This window comes from Oratosquilla oratoria, chromosome 18 (assembly GCF_046742065.1).
Source record: "Oratosquilla oratoria isolate Oo_2021 chromosome 18, ASM4674206v1, whole genome shotgun sequence".
NCBI classification, from domain to species: domain Eukaryota; kingdom Metazoa; phylum Arthropoda; class Malacostraca; order Stomatopoda; family Squillidae; genus Oratosquilla; species Oratosquilla oratoria.
Window position 1 is genome coordinate 16,437,936 of NC_134794.1, and position 25,218 is coordinate 16,463,153.

The 25,218-nt window shown below is 38.8% G+C and overlaps 2 protein-coding genes across 3 annotated transcripts in view; both read right to left on the reverse strand.

The window, feature by feature from the left end:
* PCB (Pyruvate carboxylase) overlaps positions 1-7,758 on the reverse strand; it is a 183,991-nt gene extending 176,233 nt beyond the window's left edge. Inside the window, exon 1 of the mRNA XM_076201622.1 lies at positions 7,648-7,758. The gene's annotated coding sequence lies outside the window, so the exon portion shown is untranslated. The remainder of the gene's footprint in view (positions 1-7,647) is intronic.
* Positions 7,759-11,266: 3,508 nt separating this feature from the next.
* Positions 11,267-25,157, reverse strand: pasi1 (septate junction component pasiflora 1). Of its 2 annotated transcripts, none has more exons than XM_076201625.1 (5): positions 25,082-25,157; positions 22,166-22,378; positions 21,354-21,541; positions 16,753-16,803; positions 11,267-16,362 (listed from the first exon to the last, which is right to left on the reverse strand). In XM_076201625.1, exons 2-5 carry the CDS (start codon positions 22,341-22,343, stop codon positions 16,279-16,281), a joined length of 501 nt encoding a protein of 166 aa, XP_076057740.1. In that variant the 5' UTR covers positions 22,344-22,378; positions 25,082-25,157; the 3' UTR covers positions 11,267-16,278. The 2 variants fall into 2 exon arrangements, with proteins under 2 accessions (XP_076057740.1, XP_076057741.1); XM_076201626.1 differs by lacking the exon at positions 25,082-25,157 and adding an exon at positions 23,450-23,897.
* Between the last annotated feature and the right edge of the window lie 61 nt (positions 25,158-25,218).

Sequence of the window (25,218 nt, forward strand, 5' to 3'; positions counted from 1 at the left end):
CTACTTTCTCATCTAACTTCTTCCAAATGTCTATAGAACAAGAGGAACAAACATGCAAGAGTGTGTACGCGTGTGTGTGTGTGATCGCGCGCGCGCGCGTGCATCACAGAAAATAAGAGTGCAAAATGATCAATTCTCGAAGCAAACACTGCGACTTGTGTTCCAAGGTCTAAGTAAACAGGTCTAACCGCTGGAGCAGTTCTGCGCAGCTTCTGACGTCATTTGGATGCGTCCATTTTCTCTTTGTGATACACTGAAGAAAACTGTGAAACGCCAAGGAAGACAGGAACTATAATATTTTATATATTATATATCATATATATTATATATTCATATATATAGACAGGAACTATAATATTTTATATATATTTATATATATATTTTATATAATATTTGTCAGAATATAACTAATTGAGTGGAGCGGTGCGAGCGAAGGCGACGTCATTTTCGAACGACGGACCAACTTCAACTGACAGCTATAGGACCCGCTAACCCCACTTTGAACAGCCAGGTGACGTTCACGGGCCCGCTGCGTCAACTCCCTCGAAATTCGGTCGGAAGTGGTTAGACCTTATATTCTTAGATCTTGTTGTGTTCCGTACTTTAAACCTGACCTACCCTCCCATGCTACGTATTTTCCCCGAGGAACGAAAGTATTCTACACACGTATACACTTGTCTCGTGATTACAGGCATTGAGTAGTTAGCCAAGGCTGCAATTCCCACCGCATATACAACTCCCTACCACCAGCCCTAGGGTCGCCCCCGTCCACGGTCTCCGCACCCAACGGCCTTTCTTTCTCCCAACGGACTGCGCTGCGCTCCGACGAGCTCAATACTTCAGCAAGGAATGGAGGGCATCAACCGACATTCAACACCTCGTAAACATAAGTACTTACGTACGTGCATACGTACGTACGTACACACACACACACACACACACACACATATATATATATATATATATATATATATATATATATATATATTTATATATATATACATACACAGGTGAAAAATGTAATCGCACATTTGTCAATCACATGAAAAAGACTGGAGACGGGGAATCTATATATTTCGATTGCAAGCTGCAATCCTCTTCAGTAGATACTGAAGAGGACTGCAGTTTGCAATCGAAACATTCCCCATCTCCAGTCTTTTTTACTCCAACAGTGGTTTTCATGTGATATATATATATATATATATATAATATATACATATATATATCACATGTTGTTACTTTACTTAGTGATTTAATAAGCGTTTTGGTTCTATGTTTGATATTGTAAATTATATACTTTATAATCATACTATTCTATTCTATGTATATATATATTTTTCTAACCTTTTTGAGTACACTCAAATATAATCTACCTACCGACTTTACATATTATTATTGATAAATTCATATTACATAAAAATAATCTCGAGTAAGAATGATGGGAAACGAATATTTTCTCATAATAAATTAAATGATGAATAAGTTGGAAGGGGGAGGAAGAGGAAGAGGAAGAGGAGAAGGAAGAGGAGGAGGGAGTCAGTAAATACCATCCCTCCCTTCTTCCCTCGCACCACGAGCGTCATGACGCAAAAAAAAAAAAAAAAAAAAAAAAAAAAAAAAAAAAAAAAAAAAAAAAAAAAAATCATTTTCTATGGCTTTCTATGTGAAATCTGAATGCACCACCGTGATCAGGGGCTGTTTATGTAGGAGAACATATGTTTTAATCTACACTTGTTATCATAACTGCTGTAAACATCGATTATAAGTAAAGATGTATATACATACATATACCAAGGCTTTTTCCCCCTTACAAGGGAGGTAGCCAGAAAGGAAAAGGCATAAAATCATTCCCACCCATTCCATCCCTAAATACACTCCACACCCCTCCACCCTCCCTCTTCCCTCTTATCTTAGCACCTCCTGGATGACGGGTCCTCCCCGCACCTTGTCCATTGCCCTGGGTCAGAAGCAGTGTCGCAAGACACAGCACATCCACAGCAAGGCCGCTTCATTAAATCGGCGACCCCCCTCCTTCCCCCCATTGCATAAAAGGAGAAGACGGGGAGAAATCCCTTCGGGCTGCGTCAAATTTTGCTCACACATACTACCTCACCCCCCATCCCATTCCACCTCATGCATCACATCATCATCTATATACAACCATTCTCCATTCACCCGTCTTCTGTCGTCTCCCGTCCTTCCTCAACAGATATTCCCCTCTTCCCCAAAGCCCCCTTCACCCCATCCATCCACCTCATCCTAGGACGTCCCCTCATGTTCACTCCCTCCACATCTGCCTTCCATACCTCTTTTACTAGTCTTTCTTCACTCATTCTTTCCATGTGTCCAAACCATCCTAATACTCTTTCATCAACCCTATCTCCCAGCTCCCTTTCCACTCCTGTTCTCCTCCTCCCCTCCTCATTTCTCACTCTGTCTAGCCTAGTAACCCCCATCATACTTCTCAGACACCTCATCTTAAACACATTCAAACTCCTTCTCTCTTCCTCTCTTATGTTCCATGTTTCTGCCCCATACAGTGCTGTTGGCACAATCACTCCTTCATACAGTCTCCTCTTAGCATCCATTCCCAAATGTCTATTCCTCATTACACTCTTTAATCCACCAAGGCATTTACTCGCTTCTCTCAATCTACATTCTACCTCCACCTTCACTCCACCCTTTCCTGCCACATTTGCACCCAAGTATCTAAAACTATCCACTTCCTCCAGTCGCTCTCCCTTAATGCTCACTTCCAGTCTACTGTCACTTTCACCCCTTGTACATCTCATCACCTTACCGATAATTTCTTTTCCTTGACTTCACATAATCACTTAGTTTTGGAATTTTTATTATAGCTGTAGAATGGCTGCTCTCTCTATTGGTTGAAACCAAAATTTCTTGTGGACAAATGGGAGAAATATGACATTTTCTGAAGGAGGTGAGGAATTTGCGTGTAGCAGGAGTCTGCAAGACTACCAACTGTACCGAGCTGCACGGTAGAAATCGAGTGTAATTTCTTACTGAAATGGAGTATCTGTATATATATATAAAATCACAAAGAACCCACAGTCGGAATAAAAAGGAAACTTTAGAAGGTGTAACTTCTATATTTCGGCTAATAGCTATAGCCCTCTTCAGGAAAGTAGGTACTTTCCTGAAGAGGGCTATAGCTATTAGCCGAAATATAGAAGTTACACCTTCTTCTAAAGTTTCCTTTTTATTCCGACTGTGGGTTCTTTGTGATTATTAATTACAAATGTGCTACAACATTTTGTCTAAGTGATATATATATATATATATATATATATATATATATATATATATATACATACTGTATATATGGACCATCAGCGGGTACTTGTGAGATAAACGTCAGAGAGAATCAGCTCCCTGTTGCTGCCCGTGAAGACACCTGCATCAGGAGGTGAACCTCTGAAGGCTGACATTTGGTCTTCGGACTGGGGTCCATGAGCTCTTTCAACTATTGTATTGTAAGATAAAACAGAGAAACCCGCACTCACAAATACGGGTCCCAGAGATAAGAAAGGTGTGAAGGGACAAGTCATATCACAAGTGATGACGTTTTAAGCGTGTCATTCAGGATGACGATAAGCTGTGGTAAGAGATGTAGGTCAGATATGTTAATCGGAAATAAATTATCATAGATCATATAATGATAAAGACATTGGTGATGAAGTAGAATGTATAATGCCAGTCAGGAAGTAGAAGGAATAGAACATATAGAAATGTGTAACTCAATGAGTTGACTTAATCTGAGGACAAACTGGAAAGAACTAACCTACGTGTGAAATATCTTATACTCGTATTTCTATGAGTTGTTGTAATTGAAACAAATGTGGATTTTTTTTTTTTTTTTTTTGTCTTGGAAATATATTGAAAACTAAACAAAATATTTCCTCTGTATTCCTGGAGGCTTCCTTCAACTACCCAGGGTCCCTTCGACCCCGAGGAGTAGCCAAGGAGATGTCATCGACTGGCGCCAATCAGAATGAAATGAAAAGTGCCACCAGCCACGGATGGCATTCAGCGAGATGCCTCCGCAGCAACAGCAGCATCTCTTCGTCAAATCATAGTTTATCAATGGATATATCGGGACCACCTTACGCCAAGAGGCGATCAACGACAGTTTTTTTTTCGGAATGTGTCTGGGCCGACTGCCTATTGTGAAGGCTAAGGCAAAGGTTCGAGTCCTTGCGGTGGAGTTTATTTCCATTTGTCACAATGACACACAATATATATATATATATATATATATATATATATATATATATATAATATATATATATATATATATACACACACACACACACACACACACACACACACACACACACACTGGAACAAAGAAGAGAAAGAGGTGACTTGTTGACCATCTGCAGAATGAGAGGTGTGGAAGTCCTTGATAAATAAGACTTACTAAACTGGGATAAGAGAAACACAAGAGGACATGAAAGGAAACTCAAAAAGAACAGTTATAGAAGAGACCTGAAGAACAGCTTTCTCCACAGAGTGGTGGATGTATGGAACATACTAGACGAAACAACAATGTGTGCAAAAACAATACAAGAATTTAAGAGCAAATTACATATGGCGAGATACAGAGACGAGGCACTACTAGCGTAGCTCCCCTTCCCGTAACATACAACTAGGTAAATACACACACACACATATATAAAACAACAACAATAATCAAAATAATACTCGTCGAGGTTAAGCAAAGCATTCCACCTTACCCGCAAGCGTCATCAGCGCCGTGGCGCTTTACACTCCACGAGAGCAACAAGGAGAGAGAGAAAACAACAGGAGAGGGATTGAGGTGTTGACGGCGAACGGACGAGAAGGAAAACCAGGAACTCGATATTCAAATCGCATTAGAATTGAAGGCACCGAGCATAAATGCCAAAGAAAACGGAGATGTTTGTTTGATTTCAGCAATCGACTCGACTTTACTTGTTATTTTATTGACATGTTTACTTATTCTTTACATCATAATACGTGGAAGACGTACATTTTTTTTTTTTTGTAATGAAAATGGGGGGAACCATGCGAATCTTGGTCCGAGTTCAGTATTGAGCATCCCATGCATGACCACTAGTCTGTCCTCAGGGAATGATGCAGCATCTATACTTCAACACAGAAGATTATCCTGGTTTAGCAACACTGTCATTCAAAATGTGTTCACACTGAATGACTGTAATAATAAGTATGTTACAAAGAATTTAGTGCTGTAATATCAAAATGATTCTATGCAGTTCAATATGCACCCTTTATTTAAAGTTAATAATAATTAATCGGTGTTTTATTGAGTTTCACTAAATGGAAAAACCTTAATCCCGACCCTCCAACAGATCTCTTTAGGAAGAAGCTTTGGTCTGTTATCTGTGTCAGTCACCCATTATCAGTTCTTCGTGTATGAAAATGTAAGAGAAATACAATTTAAGTTGACCAGAGATATCTTGGGCCCAGTCAAGTGACTGAGTGTCAGCCCCTCAAGGTTGCACCTCCTGATGGATGTGAGGGAGTTGACAGGTTTTGAAAATGGTCAGCTTTAATGTCCATCTTATAGCACCATCTTGTATGTCAGTATTTAACTTCAAATTGGAGTAAATGTTCTTGCACTTATTTATTTCTACAACTCTTTAATGTTAGAATATAATAATAAAGAAATAATAAAGTAAGAATAAAATACACAAATAAATAAAAACAAATAAAATTAAGTAAATAAAAGTCAAGGATAAACATCATCTCAATAACAAAACTAGAATAGCTAGCTACACTGAATATATCCAACTTTCTAGGATCCTCTCAAGGTGAACAAAGGCATCAGCTTAACCATAATCTTTCAACTATTCAATCAGACCTTATAACACTTAATTTTCTAACCAGCTTAGATATTTTAATCTATATTTTTTCTTACCTATTAGCAAGCAAATATCCTCAAACTAGGATATAATTGCCTGGTATTCACTATAACATGGCCTAATCATGAAAAATTTCCTAACAAGGATTATGCACTCAGTCCCAAGACCATGCTGATCTAAATGTAAAATCTTAATCAGTACTAGATCAGATATACAAGAGGAAGAAAATGATGATGATGATGTGGTAGTAGTGATGGTGGTAGTGGTGATGATGGTAGTGGTGATGGTGGTGGGGTTACCATAATAAAACAGTACCAACACTCTCACCATTTGGCCCAAATGCAACTACCACACAATGGACCCAAATTATCTTACAATGCCTAACATTCAAGCAATTTAAACCTACATCACATCTCTTTTCAGAGTGACCCATGGGCCAAGCCAGTAGCCATGCATGGGTTCCTCAGGGCTGCAGGTCTACTGAAACAAATCTGAGGCTACAATGCAATTAACTCTTACTATGGACAAAAAACTCTCATGCTGGCATACTATTCCAATGTAAAATACATTGTGTATGTGTGTGTGTGTGCATGCACACAAATTTCAAAACTGCACAAAAACCAAACAACTATTCTCCCTCTGCACTTAAAGCTAATTTGATATACACCTTGGTAGTAATCTCTGAGTTCAGTGAATAATCTACAAGAAATATCTTCCAAAGTAAATGTAAATGAATTGACAGTCTACCTGTGAGCTTGCCAGGCATGATCCTAAAGTCTGTAGAAGGGTGTGTATGGTTATGCAGTGTCATGTTATTTGCCCCATTGACTGACTGAATATAATTGCAAAGAATTATCTGCAAATATAAGTATGATTTTGTAGTTGGAATACCTGCAGACAGTAGGATAGCAAAGTGGAACAGCCTCACTGAAAATGTGATTACTAGCACAAGTGTAAATATATTTAAAAACCAATAGGTCCAGTTTGAGACTGTAAGGCAGTTGAGAAGTGGTATCTCTTATAAGATTTAAGCTCTCTTGCCTCTTTAATTTTCACTAATAATGTAAGCATTCACTAAGGTAAGCACAGAAGCTCCCAATGTTCTTGAAATTAAGACTAGCTTCAAAAATAAAAAATAAAACGCTGAGTAGCCAGACCAGTTGAATAAACCATCTACATACATGAAAGCATATATATATATATATACATATATATATATATATATATATACATATATGTATATACATATATATATATATATATATATATATATATATATATATATATATTATATATATATATATATATATGTGTGTGTGTGTGTGTCTATAATTCTGGTATTATGTTGGTGACACTTTAGGACGGTTCCTTATGATGGTACAAATTAATTTCCTATGCAAGAATAGGGAAAAAAAATACTTTTACTAAACAAAAAATGAGTACAGCATTACCAAACGGAAAGCTATGTAGCTACCGAATATCTTACAATATCACTGGAATTGCATCTACATAATTTTTGCACGCCAAGTTCAATTACTGACAAATAATTCTCAAAAGTCAGGTAACATGACAACATACTACAGTCACGTGACAGCAAAATATATATTCTCTAAATCTCTACCAAAAATCGAAAGAACCGCTCAACTAGGTAACCCAGGCCTGATCGGTATGTCAAACCTGTTTGACAATGTAATCAAACAGTTATTAAAGAAATATTATGGTACGACACACCAAAACACATACTTCTAAATAACACAAATACCTTGTTGTCTGTAAGTTATCACTCTGAAGATATAATCTACCGTAGAAAGTCGAAAATTTGCTTGAATGTTTACTTCACCTACACTACTACCTTCCCGAACCAGACGAAATGCTACTGTTTGTGGTGTGTCGTCTGCCACTCGGTTTCCAAAAACAAAACCATTTTTCAAATTAACTGTATTGACTGATGAATTCAAAGTAATATTGCTCGAAAAATATTTACATCTGCATGATATTCATATAAATTTTTAATGAAAGAAAAATATGACATTACTGAACTTACAATGTACATGTACTAAAATGTCTATAAAAGAAAGCGTACATTTTGAAATATATTTCAAATTCACGAGATAAGAAACTGTCACTTGTACACCAGTTTAAAAAAAATCGTAAGAAAAACCAAAGGCATGCAAGTACACAAAATACGAAAACAATCTCACTAGAAATATCGGAACCCATAAATGTGTGCGAGGGCTCCAGTCATGCTAATAAGGGGGATGGCCAAATGAAGACTTAGAACGTAAAATGTGCAAGTCTTTATCAAAAGAAAGAAACACGAGTGCCTTTACTGTTTCATTCTCCTGATCTTTTTCATTGTTTCCTCTCACTTTTACCTCTCTCTACCCACAAACTTAAAAAAAAAAAAAAAAAAACACGCAGCAAAATATCCACTAAAATAACTCACCCCATTTGGCCCTGGGATGTATGATTCTTCTTGTTACACTGCGTTAATCAAACGCTGTGTTGGAAGACATGCCAACCGCAGATCCTGACAACCGAAATTAGGATTTTACCCACTGGTTCACCATACGGCAATTTCCCTTCCACAAATATACATATATGGAACAAATGTTGGGATTATCCACTTGGGTAGTGTCATCCATTCATTGATTTACATGTTCAACTTCGAAAGGATTTTTTGGATATTTTCTATAGTCGATATGCAAGTAAATTAAAACACTTTGCAGTCATGTACAAGCTAAATGTAGATGGGGACGTATATGATAAAGCTGAAAAGCAATAAGAATAACTAAAGTTTCCAATTGGTATTCACCAAGGACTTTCAGAAGTTAACGTAACTATTGTAGATTACCATAAATGTACTGGAAGAGGCTCTTTGTTAAGCCTGTGTCTACAGTCTTCTCAGTTAATTGTTCACATTATCATAAGCTATGCGGTGACCTTTATATTCAAAATATATCCAGACATGCTTCAGATTTCTCTACATTGCTTGCCTCTAGCACCCATTCCGGCAATTCGTTTACTAACCGGTATGGGAATGAATATCTCCTTGGATACAAAATTATTTTGCTCTCGTATATACTCTCATTGTTACCTCTTGTCTTGCTGGGATTCCACCCTAAATTGGAGTCCACGCACGTAGTCCTCACCATTTATGCCATTGAATTTGAATGTCCCAATCCTGCCTCCACAGAATCTCCTGAGTGTTAATGATGGCAAGTTTAGCTTCATTAGGTGCTCTTCGTATGACGGGCCCCTTAAATCCGGTTACCATTATGGTGACCTTTGAACACCTAAAGGATTTCAATATTCTTCACTAGTTGTGGACTCCATGTATGATTGACATATCCTAAATGTGGCTGAACTACAGCAGTATATAAATGTATTTAAAGTAGAAGTTGCATTTAACAATATCAAAGTCGAATTGCAAAATGTGCATAAATTACTCAAGAATTTGAATGTGAGAAAAACCAGGTCCAGATGTAGTCTTAATTTAGACACTCAAAGAATGCAGATAACAAGACACATGGACTGATTGTATATTCTCTTAAAGAAGGAAGAGTGCCCCAGTATTGGAAAATGGCAATTGTTGTCACAATTCATAAGAATCATGAAAAACAGGTATCAGTGCTTGGAGACAAATACAATCAATGCAGTGCCATAAAAAGAAGGTCCTTGTGGAATGCACCAACTAAAATTGTATTCAACAGCAGTATATGTATTGTATGAAAAAGATTGTTAGGTGGACTGTGGGTATTTGGATTTAAAAAAGGCTTTCAATAAGGTCTCACAGAAGGAAGTTGGAAAATGCAAGATGGGCATGGGACAGAATCATGTCCATACTGTCTTCAAAACCCATCAACATCCTCACTTCCATCTCAGGATCAACACACAATCAGGCCCACAATCTCACTTTCATACATCTACTACTACATACCAAGGGCTTTTCCCCACTACAAAAGAGGTAGCCAAGTCAAAAGGCACATACCCACTTCCATCCACCACTTTCTCCCCTTTCATCTTAGCTCATCATGGATGATGAGTCATCCCAGTATCCTGCCTACTGCCCTGGGTCAGAAGCAATGTAGCAAGATAACACATTCACAGGTGTGCAGCTTCATTTAATCAGCAACCCTGGCTTTCTGTCCCCTCATACAGAAGAGATGGGGAGAAATCCCTTCAGGCTGCATTAAAATATCATTCACACACAACCTCTGCCTTCCTTGCATCATAGTATCATCTATACACATTCTCCACTCACCCCTATCTCCTGCCTTCTTCCTTCCTTGCTCAACAGACCTTTCCCTCTTGCCCAATCCTCCTTTCACTAGATCCATTTCATCCTCAGTCATCCCCTGAAGTTCACTTCATCCACCTCTGGCTTCAACACCACTCTTACTCATCTTTCACTCTCTCCGGGTGTCCAAACCATCCCAATGCTCTTTCATAAGCCCTGTCTGCCATCTCTTTTTCCACACATGCACATTCATGCATATACCAAGGGCTTTTCTCCCTTACAAGGGAGGTAGTCATAGTCAAAAGGCACAATTCCACTCCCACCCATTCCACCCCTATTCACCACCCTTCCCTCTCATCTTGGCTCCTCCTTCATACATACACTTGACAAATGACAACTGCTCCCCTCCTTCTACTACTATAAGCCTGTGACAATAACAAGACAATATTTCTCCCTTGAGTGACTTGTGGGCCAATCCAGTGGCTGTTGCTTTTTATCTAGGACCTGTGTGTTTCCTGTAAGAGAAATCATAGGTAACAGATTGATTGATCATCTCAGTATTGCCACATGAGAGCATACTTCATGGATGAAAAATGTGACCACTCCTACTACTTGTTCTATTAACAGTTTCAAGACGAGGCCAAATAATACCAATATAGGATAAAAGAAACTATTGCATTCATTCATAAATCTTTATATTATGTGAGAATAGATTTAGTAAAAATATATTCTGTGTAACACAATAAATTCACTGGAATTTTTATTTTTACCCAATTTGGACTCGAAACAATACTTACGAGCAAACAGTAAACTTGAATACACTCGGCTATAATGTATCTTCACATCATGTGCTATTAATATTTTGTATTTCTGACCATCCACACATTTTCAATGAATAATAGCTTATAAACTCTTAAACATAAAAAATAAAAGGTACATCTTATATCCTTAATGTACTCGATGAAACTAAAATTACAATTATACTCATTTCTAATGAATGTATGCAAGAATCTATGGATGATTCAGACAAAGAATCACTTAAATAAATTTGGAATGTCTGGCTACTGCTGTGGAATGTACCATTTCAAGCTTCCCTAAAGAGCTCCTCAGAAAAGTTTACATTAACCTTATACTAAAATGCCTACGTGCTGAATCCTATTCTAAATGGAAAAGGAATTGATACCTGCTCTTGCCTGATCACAAAATGTGTATTACATCATAACTTTGATGTACAATGTACTTCAATACCACAGGTAAATGACACCATCTCCAGACAATTTCATGATCACCCCCTTTTCTGGGGCAAGTGATGATCTGGGCAAAAGATTAAAATCTAAATTTCAACAGTAACAACCTTCCAAAAAACAAAACAGGGAAACAAGTAGAAAGGAAGAAAGAAAGAAAGAAAGAAAGAAAAAATCATAATTATAATAAGAATCATATCCAGACATTCCTATCTCTCATCCCACCTTAGACACCCTCCTCAGAGCAGTCTGACTCACAAGACTGAGATTTAGGCAACAGTTGTTAGGTAGGTAAAAAATAACATGATAACAAATGTACTAATACACAACTCATACTTGAGAAACTACCACTTTATTCTCAGCTGCCCTGTGGTCTCCTGGTTCAGATGACATCTCAGATTCATCAGTTTTTCTACATCATATAAAATGGTATAAGAAATCTCACATTCTCAGCTCTGAAGTACCAGTGATCATTCTTAAGCACAACTTAATCTTTCCATAAAAAAAAATAAAATAAAAAATAATGCAAATGTATGTATGAACATATGAAGAAGAAGAAGAAGAAGAAGAAGAAGAAGAAGAAGAAAAAAATCAATCAATCAATAAGAGTAAAAGAAAAAAGAAACACAAACACACAGTGAACAAGAGAGAGAAATTTGTCTTTCTTATCATCTAAAATTGGATAACACAACTGTATGGACGGAGATGGATTGAGATACGGCAATTCATACCCTTCAAATGGAAGAACTATATGGACGGGAGTTGTAGAGATTCAATGACCTCTCCTTTACAGAATATTAACTATAAAGGCGAGACTGTTTTTTATACAGTATTTGAGCTGTGCCAAAAATATACATTATCCATACCAACTAACATCGAGACTTAGCATTAGCATACAGGCTTCAAATGTGACACCAGCGTAATTATCACAACATAGACCAATGACAAATGTCTACATGGGGTGGTCCTGTAAGACAGATATCCGAGACATTTACTTCCCAGTATCCATCAACACCTTCACCTTTATCGGGTGGATCATGCAGTCTCTGGACAGGACCCAAGATTTCTTCATCTTCAACAGTTTTTCCTCACTTTTTTCACTTGAGGAAAGCTGACAACCAGCAACTGATCCCCTCCTCCTACACTTGCCAGCTGGTGCCATGGAAAATGATCCACATTAATAGAATACAAAAATCCACTTTCCACAAAGAGATATATGGGAAAGTCCAAAGATTGCTGGCAACTACAGGTTTCCAATTAGTGATACTTGTGGCAGCAATTATTGTAACACTATTAATCAAATACTGAAGGATAACTGCCCTTGCATTACACCCTTCTCATGACATGATTTGTAGCCTGAGTCACATTTCTCAGAAACCCTACAGCATTAATTCTTCTTGAAATGAACTGAATACAGAAACTCTAGTGCCAAATATCAAAGATCACATGGGAGGTCTTCTGCATAAGAACCGGGGCAGTGGATCGTTTAACGGAATAATTCATTGGCCTTCCAGTTAACGAAGGGATCATAGCACAGCTGAATAAAACAGCATAGCAGCAGCCTGACCATAGGGGCAAGTGATTGCCACTATAGAAGGCATTAATCGCAAGTTTCACCTCTTCGTTAATGATGGGGCCACACAAAGCTAAGGCAAGTGATAGCCACTATAGAAGGCATTAATCACAAGTTTCACCTCTTCGTTAATGATGGGGCCACACAAAACTAAATAAAACAGTCTGGCAATAGCCAAAATAATGGGACAAGTGCCACTCCATGTGGAAGTGGTTAGAATTAGGATAAGCTACACATGTGTGCCACTCTATTGGCTCTTCATTTCTGAATACATGAAAGAATGGGAATTCATACAGTCAAGTAATGTTTGTTTATGTGGCACTGAAACAGCTTAAATCCTTACGTAACAGCTACCCAATGAAATTAAATATATTTGGCAAGGATTGGGTACTTGATAAATAACAGCTGCTGAACCTATACCTACCTTTAGCTATACTAATTTATTACACTGAACATGTTCCAAATCAAAGTTGTGCAGTTTTGAGCAAATACAAGGTCTACATCTCTTACTAATAATGAAGGGCAAATATAAAAAAATAAACAAAATAAAATTAAACTTCATTTAAAATCTGGGATGCTTCTTGGTCAAGCAGCTTTAAATGAAGTGTAACTTCTTGGGTGAGAGGTCAGGCAAGGAGATGGTTCATGCCTGCACAATATCAGGAGAGTTCACAATAAGGGCATACTACATTCAATTACCATACTTCCAAAGGCCCTTTGTAAGTCAGCACTGTTCTACCCCTCTTATTATTTTTTCTGTGATGTTAAGTCAAATCAAAAACAAAATAATTTATATTTACTGGTTGAAGAAAACTTTGTCCCTAAAATTTCAAATTTCCTTCCTATACTGTACTGACCATGATATAATGTTCCTGCATAACCCTGCATGGGTTACTGACCATGTAAGTTTTATGCAGTCAATATTTTAGGAATTATTGACATCCACTGCTTCTGACCCAGGGCAGTGGACAGGATGCAGGGATGACCCATCATCCAGGAGGTGCCAAGATAGGAGGGAGGGAGGAGGGTGGAGGGGAGTGGAGTATATGGGAAATGAAATGGGTGGGAGGGATTTCTATGCCTTTTTCTTTTTGGCTACCCCCTGTGTAAGGGGGAAAAAGCCTTTGGTATATGTATATATGAAGCAGTCATGTATAATCTTTTTTGTAAGTGGAGACTAATCTCCACTCAAAATAGAAAGTTGATCACTTAAGTTTTACATACATACATATACCAAGGCTTTTTCCCCCTTCCAAGGGAGGTAGCCAAAAAGGGAAAGGCATAAAAACACTCCCACCCATTTCATCCCTAAATACACTCCACACCCCTCCCACCCTCCCTCTCATCTGAGCACCTCCTGGATGACGGGTCATCCCTGCACCCTGCCCACCGCCCTGGGTCAGAAGCAGTGTCGCAAGACACAGCACATCCACAGCAAGGCCGCTTCATTTAATCGGCGACCCCCCCTCTCCGTCCCCCCTTGCATATAAGGAGAGGACGGGGAGAAATCCCTTCGGGCTGCGTCACAATTTACTCACACATACTACCCCACCCCCCCACCCATTCCTCCTCATGCAATCACAACATCATCCATATACAACCATTCTCCACTCACCTCTGTCTTCCGTCCTCTCCCTTCCTTCCTCAACAGACATTCCCCTCTTCCCCAAAGCCCCCTTCACCCCATCCATCCACCTCATCCTAGGACGTCCCCTCATGTTCACTCCCTCCACATCTGCCTTCCATACCTCTTTTACTAGTCTTTCTTCACTCATTCTTTCCATGTGTCCAAACCATCCTAATATTCTTTCATCAACCCTATCTCCCAAATCCTTTTTCACCCCTGTTCTCCTCCTCACCTCCTCATTTCTCACTCTATCCAGCCTAGTAACCCCCACCATACTTCTCAGACACCTCATCTCAAACACATTCAAACTCCTTCTCTCTTCTTCTCTTATGCTCCACGTTTCTGCCCCATACAGTGCTGTTGGCACAATCACTCCTTCATACAGTCTCCTCTTCGCATCCATTCCCAAATGTCTATTCCTCATTACACTCTTTAACCCACCAAGGCATTTACTCGCTTCTCTCAATCTACATTCTACCTCCACCTTCACTCCACCTTTTCCTGCTACACTTGCACCCAAGTATCTAAAACTATCCACTTCCTCCAGTCGCTCTCCCTTAATGTTCACTTCCAGTCTACTGCCACTTTCACCCCTTGTACATCTCATCACCTTACTTTTACCCACATTTATCTTTAGCTTTCTTCTATCACATACTCTCCCAAACTCTGCCACCAGCTTCCTCAATCCCTCCTCTGACCCTGCCACAAGCGCAGTGTCGTCTGCAAACAACAGCTGGCTCACCTCCCACTTTTCTCCATTTTCCTTAACCATCTCCAATCCCTGACCCACTACCCTAGCATTCACCTCTCGCACCACCCCATCCATGTATAAGTTGAACAGCCAGGGCGACATAACGCATCCTTGACGAAGTCCCACCTTTACTTCAAACCACTCACTCTCTCCATTTCTAATCCTGACACAAGCTCTACTACTCTCATAAAAACTTAAATAAAAATAAAAACATAAAAACTCTACATAAAAACTTAAGTTTTACTACTCTTCTTAAACATCTTCATGACCTCTATGATAGATGCAGTTTTTCACCAACAATATACTTATAATGCTCTTGCATAATACTCTTGGCTGCAAACTTTTTTCATTTAACAAATGCCAAAGCTACTTCAACTGAGTGAAATGTTCATCTGTGACCTCGTATCAAACATCACTACAACCTGGTGTATGCTACTGGCTATCTTAAGACTGCTCCAACTAACATTTCTATATAAAGCTAAGACCTTAATTAAGAGAATTCTAATCACAAAGTAATGAAGCCTAATAAACATATCAACCACACTGCTGGAACCTACATTAGGTATGTGCAAATGGTGGTCCTACAGTGGATGTTTGAGACAATCACCTCCTTATTACCCATATTCAATTTCATCTGTATTTCCTCTATCTTTTAACACTAGAAGAGCTGACAATTGGCAACAGTTCCCCTCAACTTACTACTATAAGGCCATGATATGGAAACTGTCTCACACTTTTACTAAGCAGATCTTTTTTTTCCCAGACAGATCAATGGGAGGGCCTAAGAACCATTGCTAACCACTATGGAAATGTGGGTTTCTAGTATGGGAAACCTGAAGCAACAACCAATTGCAAAGAAATACAAAATCCATTTAATTTACAAAATCAAATTACCATCCACCTTGCCACAAGACCATTATGCTGGTCTTGAAGCCATTCCACTGTTCGTAACTGAGAATTAAGGATACAGCAACACTATATTCTGTGACTGTAGTGTTTTGATTCTCTCATACTGTGACTTGACACAACGGTGCATGTATATCTGTTAGGAATAAAACATACACAAATAAATACATATTCATTTGTAAGAGGTCAATGAAAACAGTTATAGACTACTGGTCTGAATACAGGTAAATCACACCAAATGCACATCCAATGAACATAAGTCATCATAATTATGTGTGATTCTTTTGGCTACATGATCAAAACAACTATGTGAAGTGTAGTATATATGGAAGTAAGAAAATGGTCAAAGACAATAAGATTCCTAAGGCTTACACAAACTTCCTCAACTCCCTGCCTAGTGTAGGCCTTATGGTCTCTTGCAGTCTCCTTCATTCTTATGTAAGGACAAAGGAACCCTGCATCTGGGGTGAATTACCTGCATGTTTATATCTATTCATTATCAGACACAAAGAATTGCAACACTTACATGTACACCTGCAAAGATCGAGTAGAGGCAGACCCATAATACCGACAGCAACTGAAAATCAAAATACTTCATAAAAACCAAAGTTGTTACAATCCTGTATTCAAACTGCCTCTCAATACTAGAGATTCTTACAAATCTATCAAACATACCGGTATCCAGTTTCAATTACAATTATCTAGAACCAAGTCTTTCAAACATTCATATACTAGATAAAAGTTACACACAAAGTAGCATATTTTTTTGTAACATCTGACTACATTTTCCCATCATTATGCAATATTATGTTAGGACATAAGAAACTATAATATAGTGAGAAAGCTATAGGAAAAGGTAAGGATGTTTTTTGAGCTTTTATGGATCTAGAAAAGGCTTATGACAGGGTAGACAGGAAGACAATGTGGGAGGTATTGCAAATATATGGGATAGAAGGAAATCTGGTAAGAGCAGTCAAGAGTTTTTACGAGTGTAGAAGAGCATACAAAGGCATAGAAACCACTCCCACCCATTCTATCCCCTACATATTCCACTCCCCTCCACCCTCTTATCTTAACACCTCCTGGATGTTGGGTCATTCCTGCATCTTGTCCACTGCCCTGGGTCAGAGGCAGTGTCGCAAGACACAACACATCCACAGCAAGGCCGCTTCATTAATTTGGCAACCCTCCTCTCCGCCACCTCATGCAAAAAAGGAGAAGACTGGGAGAAATCTCTTCAGGCTGCATCAATTTATTTCTCATACATACACTCTCACCCCCCATCCCCCTCATTCATCACAGCATCATCCATATACAACCCTTCTCTATTCACCCCTATCTTCTGTCCTCTCCCATCCTTCATCAAACAGACATTCCCCTCTATCCCAATGCCCCTTTTACCCCATCCATCCATCTCATCTTAGGTCATCCCCTCATATTCACTTCTTCCACTTCTGCCTTCCACACCTCTTTAATAACCTTTTTTCACTCATTCTTTTCATGTGTCCAAACCATCCCAATACTCTTTCATCAATCCTATCTCCCAACTCCCTTTCCACCCATGTTTTCTTCCTCACCTCCTCTTTTCTCACTCTATCCAGCCTAGTAACCCCTATCATACTTCTCAGGCATTTCATCTCAAACACATTCAAACTCCTTTTTGCTTCCTCTCTACGTTCCATGTTTCTGCCCCATACAGTGCTGTCGGCACAATTACTCCTTCGTACAATCTCCTCTTAGCATCCTTTCCCAAATGTCTATTCCTCATTACACTCTTCAATCCACCAAGGCATTTACTCGCTTCTCTCAATCTACATTCTACCTCCACTCCCAATCCTCCCTTTCCTGCCACATTTGCACCTAAGTATCTAAAACTATCCACTTCTTCTAGTCTCTCTCCCTTAATACTCACTTCCAGCCTGCTGCCACTCTCTCCCTTTGTACATCTTGTCACCTTACTTTTACCCACATTTATCTTCAACTTCCTTCTTTTGTACACCTTCCCAAACTCTGTCACTAACTTCCTCAATCCCTCCTCTGATCCTGCTACAAGTGCAATGTTGTCAGCGAACAACAACTGGCTTATCTTCCACTTTTCTCCATTTTCTTTAATTATCTCCAATCCCTGACCCACTACCCTTGCATTCACCTCTTGCACCACCCCATCCATGTATAAATTGAACAGCCAGGGTAACATAACACATCCCTGACGAAGTCCCACCTCTATCTCAAACCACTCTCTCTCTCCATTTCTAATCCTAACACAAGCTCTACTACTCTCATAAAAACTCTTGAATGCTCAACTGCTTTCCTCCTATCCCATATATCTGCAAAATGTCCCACAGTGCCTTCCTGTCTACCCTGCCATAAGCTTTTCCAGATCCATAAAAGCAAAAAAAAACATCCTTACCTTTTCCTATAGCTTTCTCAAATACCTGTCTTACCACAAAAAGCTGATCTACACAACCCTTACATGTCCTAAACCCACACTGTTCCTCACCAATTACTCCCTTTGTTCCTCTCCTAATCCACTCAATCAAGATCCTCCCATAAGCCTTCCCAACTATACTTAACAAGCCGATCCCTCTAAAGCTACTACACTCACAGTTGTCCCCCTTTTCCTTGTAAAGTGGTAAAGTGGAACTATACAGGCACTCCTCCAGTCCTCCGGCACTCTACCCTCTCTTAAACAAACATTAAATAACCTCACCAGCCAGTCCACCATAACTGTACCTCCTTTTTTGTAAGGTGATGAGATGTACAAGGGGAGAAAGTAGCAGTAGACGGGAAGTGAGTATTAAGGGAATGAGATTGGAGGAAGTGGATAGTTTTAGATACTTGGGTGCAATAAACAGGAAAGGGAGGAGTGGAGGTAGAATGTAGATTGAGAGAAGCAAGTAAATGCCTTGGGGGGTTAAAAAGTGTAATGAGAAATAGACATTTGGGAATGAATACTAAGAGGAGATTGTACTAAGGAGTGATTGTACTGACAGAACTGTACGGGGCAGAAACATGGAACATAACAGAGGATGAGAGGAGAGTTTGAATGTGTTTGAAATGAGGTGTCTGAGAAGTATGATAGGGGTTACTAGGCTGGATAGAGTGAGAAATGAGGAGGTAAGGAGGGGAATGGGGGTGGAAAGGGAGTTGGGAATAGGACTGATTGGGATGGTTTGGACATATGGAAAGAATGTGTGAAGAAAGACTAGTAAAAGAGGTGTGGAAGGCAGAGGTGGAAGGAGTAAACATGAGGGGTCGACCAAGGATGAGATGGATGGATGGGGGTAAAAGGAGCATTGGGAATGGGGAATGTCTATTTAGGAAGAGAGAACACAGATGATAGGGGTGAGTGGAGAATGGCTGTGTATGGACAATGCTGTGATGCATGGGAGTGGGTGGGGGGAGGGAGTATGTGTGAATGATATTTTGACACAGCCCAAAGGGATTTCTCCCTGTCTTCTCTTTTCCTGCATGAGGGGATGGAGAGGGGGGTCACTGATTAAATGAAGTGACCTTGCTGTGGATGTGCTGTGTCTTGCTGCATTGCTTCTGAACCAGGGCAGAAGGCAAGATACAGGGATGACCCATCATCCAGAAATAGCCAAGAAAAGAGAAAGGGAGGGGTGATGAATGGGAATGGAGTATGTGGAGATGAAATGGGTGGGAGTGGATTTATGCCTTTGACTTTGGCTACCTCCCTTGTAAGAGGAAGAATCCCTTGATATATGTATGTAGGTCTGTATTGATTTTTATATTTGGAGCCACATTTGCGGTTTTACACGAGTACCTCTCATATAACCGAAAAACTGCCATATCTGGCACATATGTATTCCCAATTGTACCGGATGTTTGAGTCTACTGTAATAATAACTGTTGTCTCGAATTTTTCTGACTGGAAACTTGTGACCCCATTGTGGATGACAATGGTCCCTGGGCTCTCCCACTAATATCTCTGGGTAAAAATGTTGGACTTATGTCTGCAATGTACCAATGTTGGACTGTTTTTACATCACCAGCTTACGGCTACAGGAGAAAGGAAGCAGACACTGGTTGTCATCTCTCCTCATGTTTAAAAAATGGATGAAATACTGTTGAAGTTGTTAGAGATATCTTGGGCCCAGTTTAATGACCAAATGTCAGCCCCTTGGGGCTCCACCTCCAGATAGAGGTGAGGGGGTTAGTGGTTACTGAAAACAGGCAACAAAGAGATGATTCTACCATTTACCTTGCTAGACCACCACAAACATTGGTCCCAAAAGAAAAAATACAATATTGAAATTCATTACTAGGGTCTATTTATATACCAAGGGCTTTTTCCCCCTTATAAGGGAGGTAGCCAAGTCAAAAGGCATGTACACATTCCCACCCATTCCCTCCCTCTCATGTATCCTTTTTTTTCAATTACTAAGGTAACTATAATAAATACATGAATACCATGATACATGAATACCAACACTCTGTAACTGTCTTTAGTAAAACCATGTACAAATGTAGACATTTCATTTAATAAAAAAAGCAACCAAATGCAAAGCATATATGAAACTAGTAGTTCAAAAAACAACTAAGTACATTACATACATACATATACCAAGGCTTTTTTCCCCCTTACAAGGGGGGTAGCCAAAAAGGACAAGGCATAAAATCATTCCCACCCATTTCATCCCCGAAAACACTCCACACCCCTCCACCCTCCCTCCTATCTTAGCACCTCCTAGATGACGGGTCATCCCTGCACCCTGTCCACTGCCCTGGGTCAGAAGCAGTGACGCAGGACACAGCACATCCACAGCAAGGCCGCTTCATTAAATCGGCGACCCCCCCTCTCCGTCCCCCCATATAAAGGAGAGGACGGGGAGAAATCCCTTCGGGCTGCGTCAAAATTTTTGCTCACACACACTACCTCACCCCCATTCCCCCGTCCAATCCACCTCATGCATCACAACATTTTCCATATACAACCATTCTCCATTCACCCCTGTCTTCTGTCCTCTCCTGTCCTTCCTCAACCGACTAAGAACAGAACAACTAAGACAACAACTAACAACCGACAGAACAACTAAGTGCAAAGTATATATTAATTACTAATATTTGTTCAAACAGAATGCAAAACGAAAATGTCTGACTTACATAATGGTAATAGGAAGCCTGTAACCATATAGCAAAGGTAATGATAAGGAGAATATAGAAGAAGTTCTGGATGAGCCATGGCAGCATCAGTCCACGGTGGTCCATCTGCATCCCACGCACCATTAAACCCGCATTAATGATGTATGCCAAATAGAAGATCAACAGAAATCCTCCTGCATACTTCATAGCTGTGCACAAATAAAATAAACAAATATTAGCTCCTTGTGTGTATGAGGGTGATAGGACTGAGCCTCAGGTCCTCCCATAGATTTCTGGAGAGAAACTTTATCTAAGTTGTATACATGAGGGAGTGTCTATGCTACCAGCTTATAAGAGAAGGAAGGGTGATGTCACTCCCTCTCAGCTCTCTTGTTATGAAAATATGGAGGAAGTACAGTTTATGTTGGTAAATTGAGGTTTTGGACTTGGCTCAGTGTCAGTCCCTTGATGATGCACCTCCAGATGCAGCCGAGTGTTGACATGTTTTGAAGACAGTTGGCATGGAAACAATTATCTCCAACATCCATCTCACACAACCACCATTTACAGGTACCTGTTATTGGTCCCATTCTATGTAACATGTAACCACAATGAATGAAAGTGAAGAAAATAACTTTCCATGCACAAAATAAACACTTATACATATATAAATCATTATCACATGGTCCAGTATAAAATCAAGGAAGAGGAAGAGGGATAAGAAAGGGAATAAGAATGAGGACAAGAAGGAAAAGAAGAAAGATGAAGATAAGGATTAGGGAAAGAAGATGAAAGAACAAAAAAGAGGAAGAAATAATATATTCAAGACTTACTATCATCCACATCAGTTTCAAAAAGTGGCAGAAAGAACTGTGATGAGTCTCCTCCATCCAAACAATGGCACACATATATTATTGAGAAGACGCTGAAGAAGGTGGTAGTAGCAGCACATGCAATACTGCCAGAATATGTGTTGTCATAGTAGTACCAAGGTGACCAACACTCCTTCATGATTGTGGCTGTGGTTTATATCCTTTTCATTAAATCTGAAAATATGAACATAATCATAAGTATCAAAGCCCAAAATATACATGGCAAAAGCAATGACATCTATGTTTGTAAATATAACAAATGTAATTTATATAGATCAGTGGTTCCCAAACTTTTTTCTGTCATTTCCCCCCTGCACCCAGTTCAACCATCCAGATTTCCCTCTACATGTGTATGAGGGAAAGAGTAGTTAAAACACACTGTGACTATTTACTAATTTATTTTCCAAATGTACATATATACTGATAAACAGGCACTCTCTCTCTCTCAGACATGAGAAAATTCATCTGAGATTTTTTTAGTTCGTAGGTAGTATAATTATTTCCCCCCTGGTAGCTTCAAATTTCCCCCCAGGGGGAAATTCCCCCCAGTTTGGGAACCCCTGATATAGATGCTCTGGATGGAAGCCAGTTTAAATATACGAACAGACCACAAGTTAGAACAACTTTAGTTGAGTATCTTGTAAACCAATACATCCTATGATCTCAGGTCATGAAAATGATTGATGTAAAATTTTATCCAAGAACCTATACATCCATCACATTATATCAAGCAATGACATCTTCAGGACACAAATAACCCGCACTTACAGTATACTATTTATCTCTGAAATCTCACTTGGAATTTTTTTTTTAATAATAAATAAAATACACAGGTTGTGACAATACCAAGCATGCTATCGTTGAGATCTGCTCTAAACACTATATAGTTCTGCAGATGTAATCTAATATTGCTGACTTCTTCACAATGACAGCATTTGTCTTTGAGTTCTCCTAGGTCTGAAAGTAATGGAACTTGACTTCTATTGGGTGGTCGGCATTCTTTTGAGTGGAGACTAGTCCCCAATTATAAAAGAATATAAATTCATTTGATCAGTATGGATGTCACTTAAATCTTTAAAACAATGACTGCACATAAGAAATCCAATCAATACCCCATATGAGGTAAATACAATTAGGTAAATACCCATGAGAACAAATTAAGGAAGACTGTCTACATCTCTAAAGGATATGAAGAAATAAAGTTTTCCACATAGATGCATAAATAACTTACCTAGTATTGCTTACCTAGTATTGGTTAGTGGGGAAATAAGAATATTTCTTGTTGGATCCCCACCTCTTAAAATATTGCGCCAGTATTTGATTGCTCATACCCTTTGTGCCTGTCGTACCTAGTTTTAAAAGTTGATACTGACGGTGCAGTCACTACATGTTCTGGCAAATGATTCCAATGAAATATAGTTTAGATGATAGTCTGCACAGGGACAATCAGTCACAATACATAAACTAATCTAGGTTCTGTCCCACTAATACGCAAGCACATTTTTCACTTTTTTTTTTTTTTTTTTACATTTGAAAGATATTTTTTTTCTATAATTAGATTATGTTTGGTTAGGAGCTATTGGACAATGTAAGTTTCATATTATGCATCCATGTTTTTGTGCCTCTGGATTTTTACCCAAATTGAAGGGTCTCACTAATTGCCGAAACCGAACAAAACCGAGAAAAGCCAAACAAAACAACAAAACCCAAACAAGGACAGGTTTTGCTCAAATGCACACTTCTATATATATATATGGTTGCATTATTTGAACTATTTTCGTTAAAATGTGTGATTTCCATGTAATATGATCAAAGAGAACTTACGTTTTTATCCTCTGCAATTTTACCGACCCCAGCTACGATTTGTCCAGCCTGCCGTCTTTGATCACTGGTGGTATGGATCAAACTACACTCTTTTAAGTTTCTTACTGTTGTGTTATTAGTGTAATAGACTGCATATAGTTGAATTATTTAAACTCTTTTCTTTAAAATGTGTGATTTTCATGTAATTTAACACAACAGTAAGAAACTTAAAAGAGTGTAGTTTGATCCATACCACCAGTGATCATAGACGGTGGGCTGGACGAATCGTAGCTGTGTTCGGTAATTTTGCAGAGGATAAAAACGTAACTTCTCTTTGATCATATTACATGGAAATCACACATTTTAAAGATAATAGTTCAAATAATGCAGCCATATATATATAGAAGTATGCATTTGAGCAAAACCCATCCTTGTTTGGGTTTTGTTGTTTTGTTCGGCTTTTCTCGGTTTTGTTCGGCAATTAGTGAGACCGAAATTTAATCATATTCATATTGGTCAATTGGAAATCAAGGATATACATTTAACATTAGTCCTTAAGTTGAAGCTTTACATGAATTTGAGGCCGTGTAGGAGTATGATAAATTGGACATTAAGAGACGAAATCCATCGAGCGTTGCTTCTTTCCTACAGCACATACAATTATGAAAATACACCCTCTAATTCTAAATTCTAGTAAGACTGTAATCCTACATGTCGGAAGTGACAAAACCAATGAAATCTATACGTTTCAAATTTAAGCTCTTTTCTTATATATTTGGAAAGTTGTCCTCATTTAATATTTACATATAAATACATAAGCTCTGTACGGCATGACCCATACTAATGTCAACTTTCATATAGGAATTCCATGGGGGTCCTGTAGGATGTTTTGACCGCGCCCTCGTCAACAACGACGCCAAACTAATTTCTTTGTCATTGAGCAATTCATAGCACATGTAACACATTCAAATATATGCAGATATTTGTTTAAGAGATATATGTATGATATGTAGTTAAAACTTAAATGTATAAAACCACATCAAGCAATTCTAAGCGTAAAATCACTATCTTTACCTGTCGAAGTTCGAAGTTTGTTGACCGTCACCGTATTTTGTTTATGTTACCTGTATGACGAATGCGAAGGTGAGATTTTAAAGCACTTGTATCATAGAAAAATGTTAATCAACGAGAATCATTATTTTTTTCATCAA

What these genes read in the sequence shown, in the direction of transcription:
- pasi1 (XM_076201625.1), bottom strand. Translation starts at nt 22,343, where the DNA reads ATGAAGGAGTGTTGGTCACCTTGGTACTACTATGACAACACATATTCT. An exon ending in TGAAACTGATGTGGATGATA is followed by an intron (nt 21,542 to 22,165) that starts GTAAGTCTTGAA and finishes ATTTGTGCACAG; the next exon opens with CTATGAAGTATGCAGGAGGA. An exon ending in AGGCTTCCTATTACCATTAT is followed by an intron (nt 16,804 to 21,353) that starts GTAAGTCAGACA and finishes TTTGATTTTCAG; the next exon opens with TTGCTGTCGGTATTATGGGT.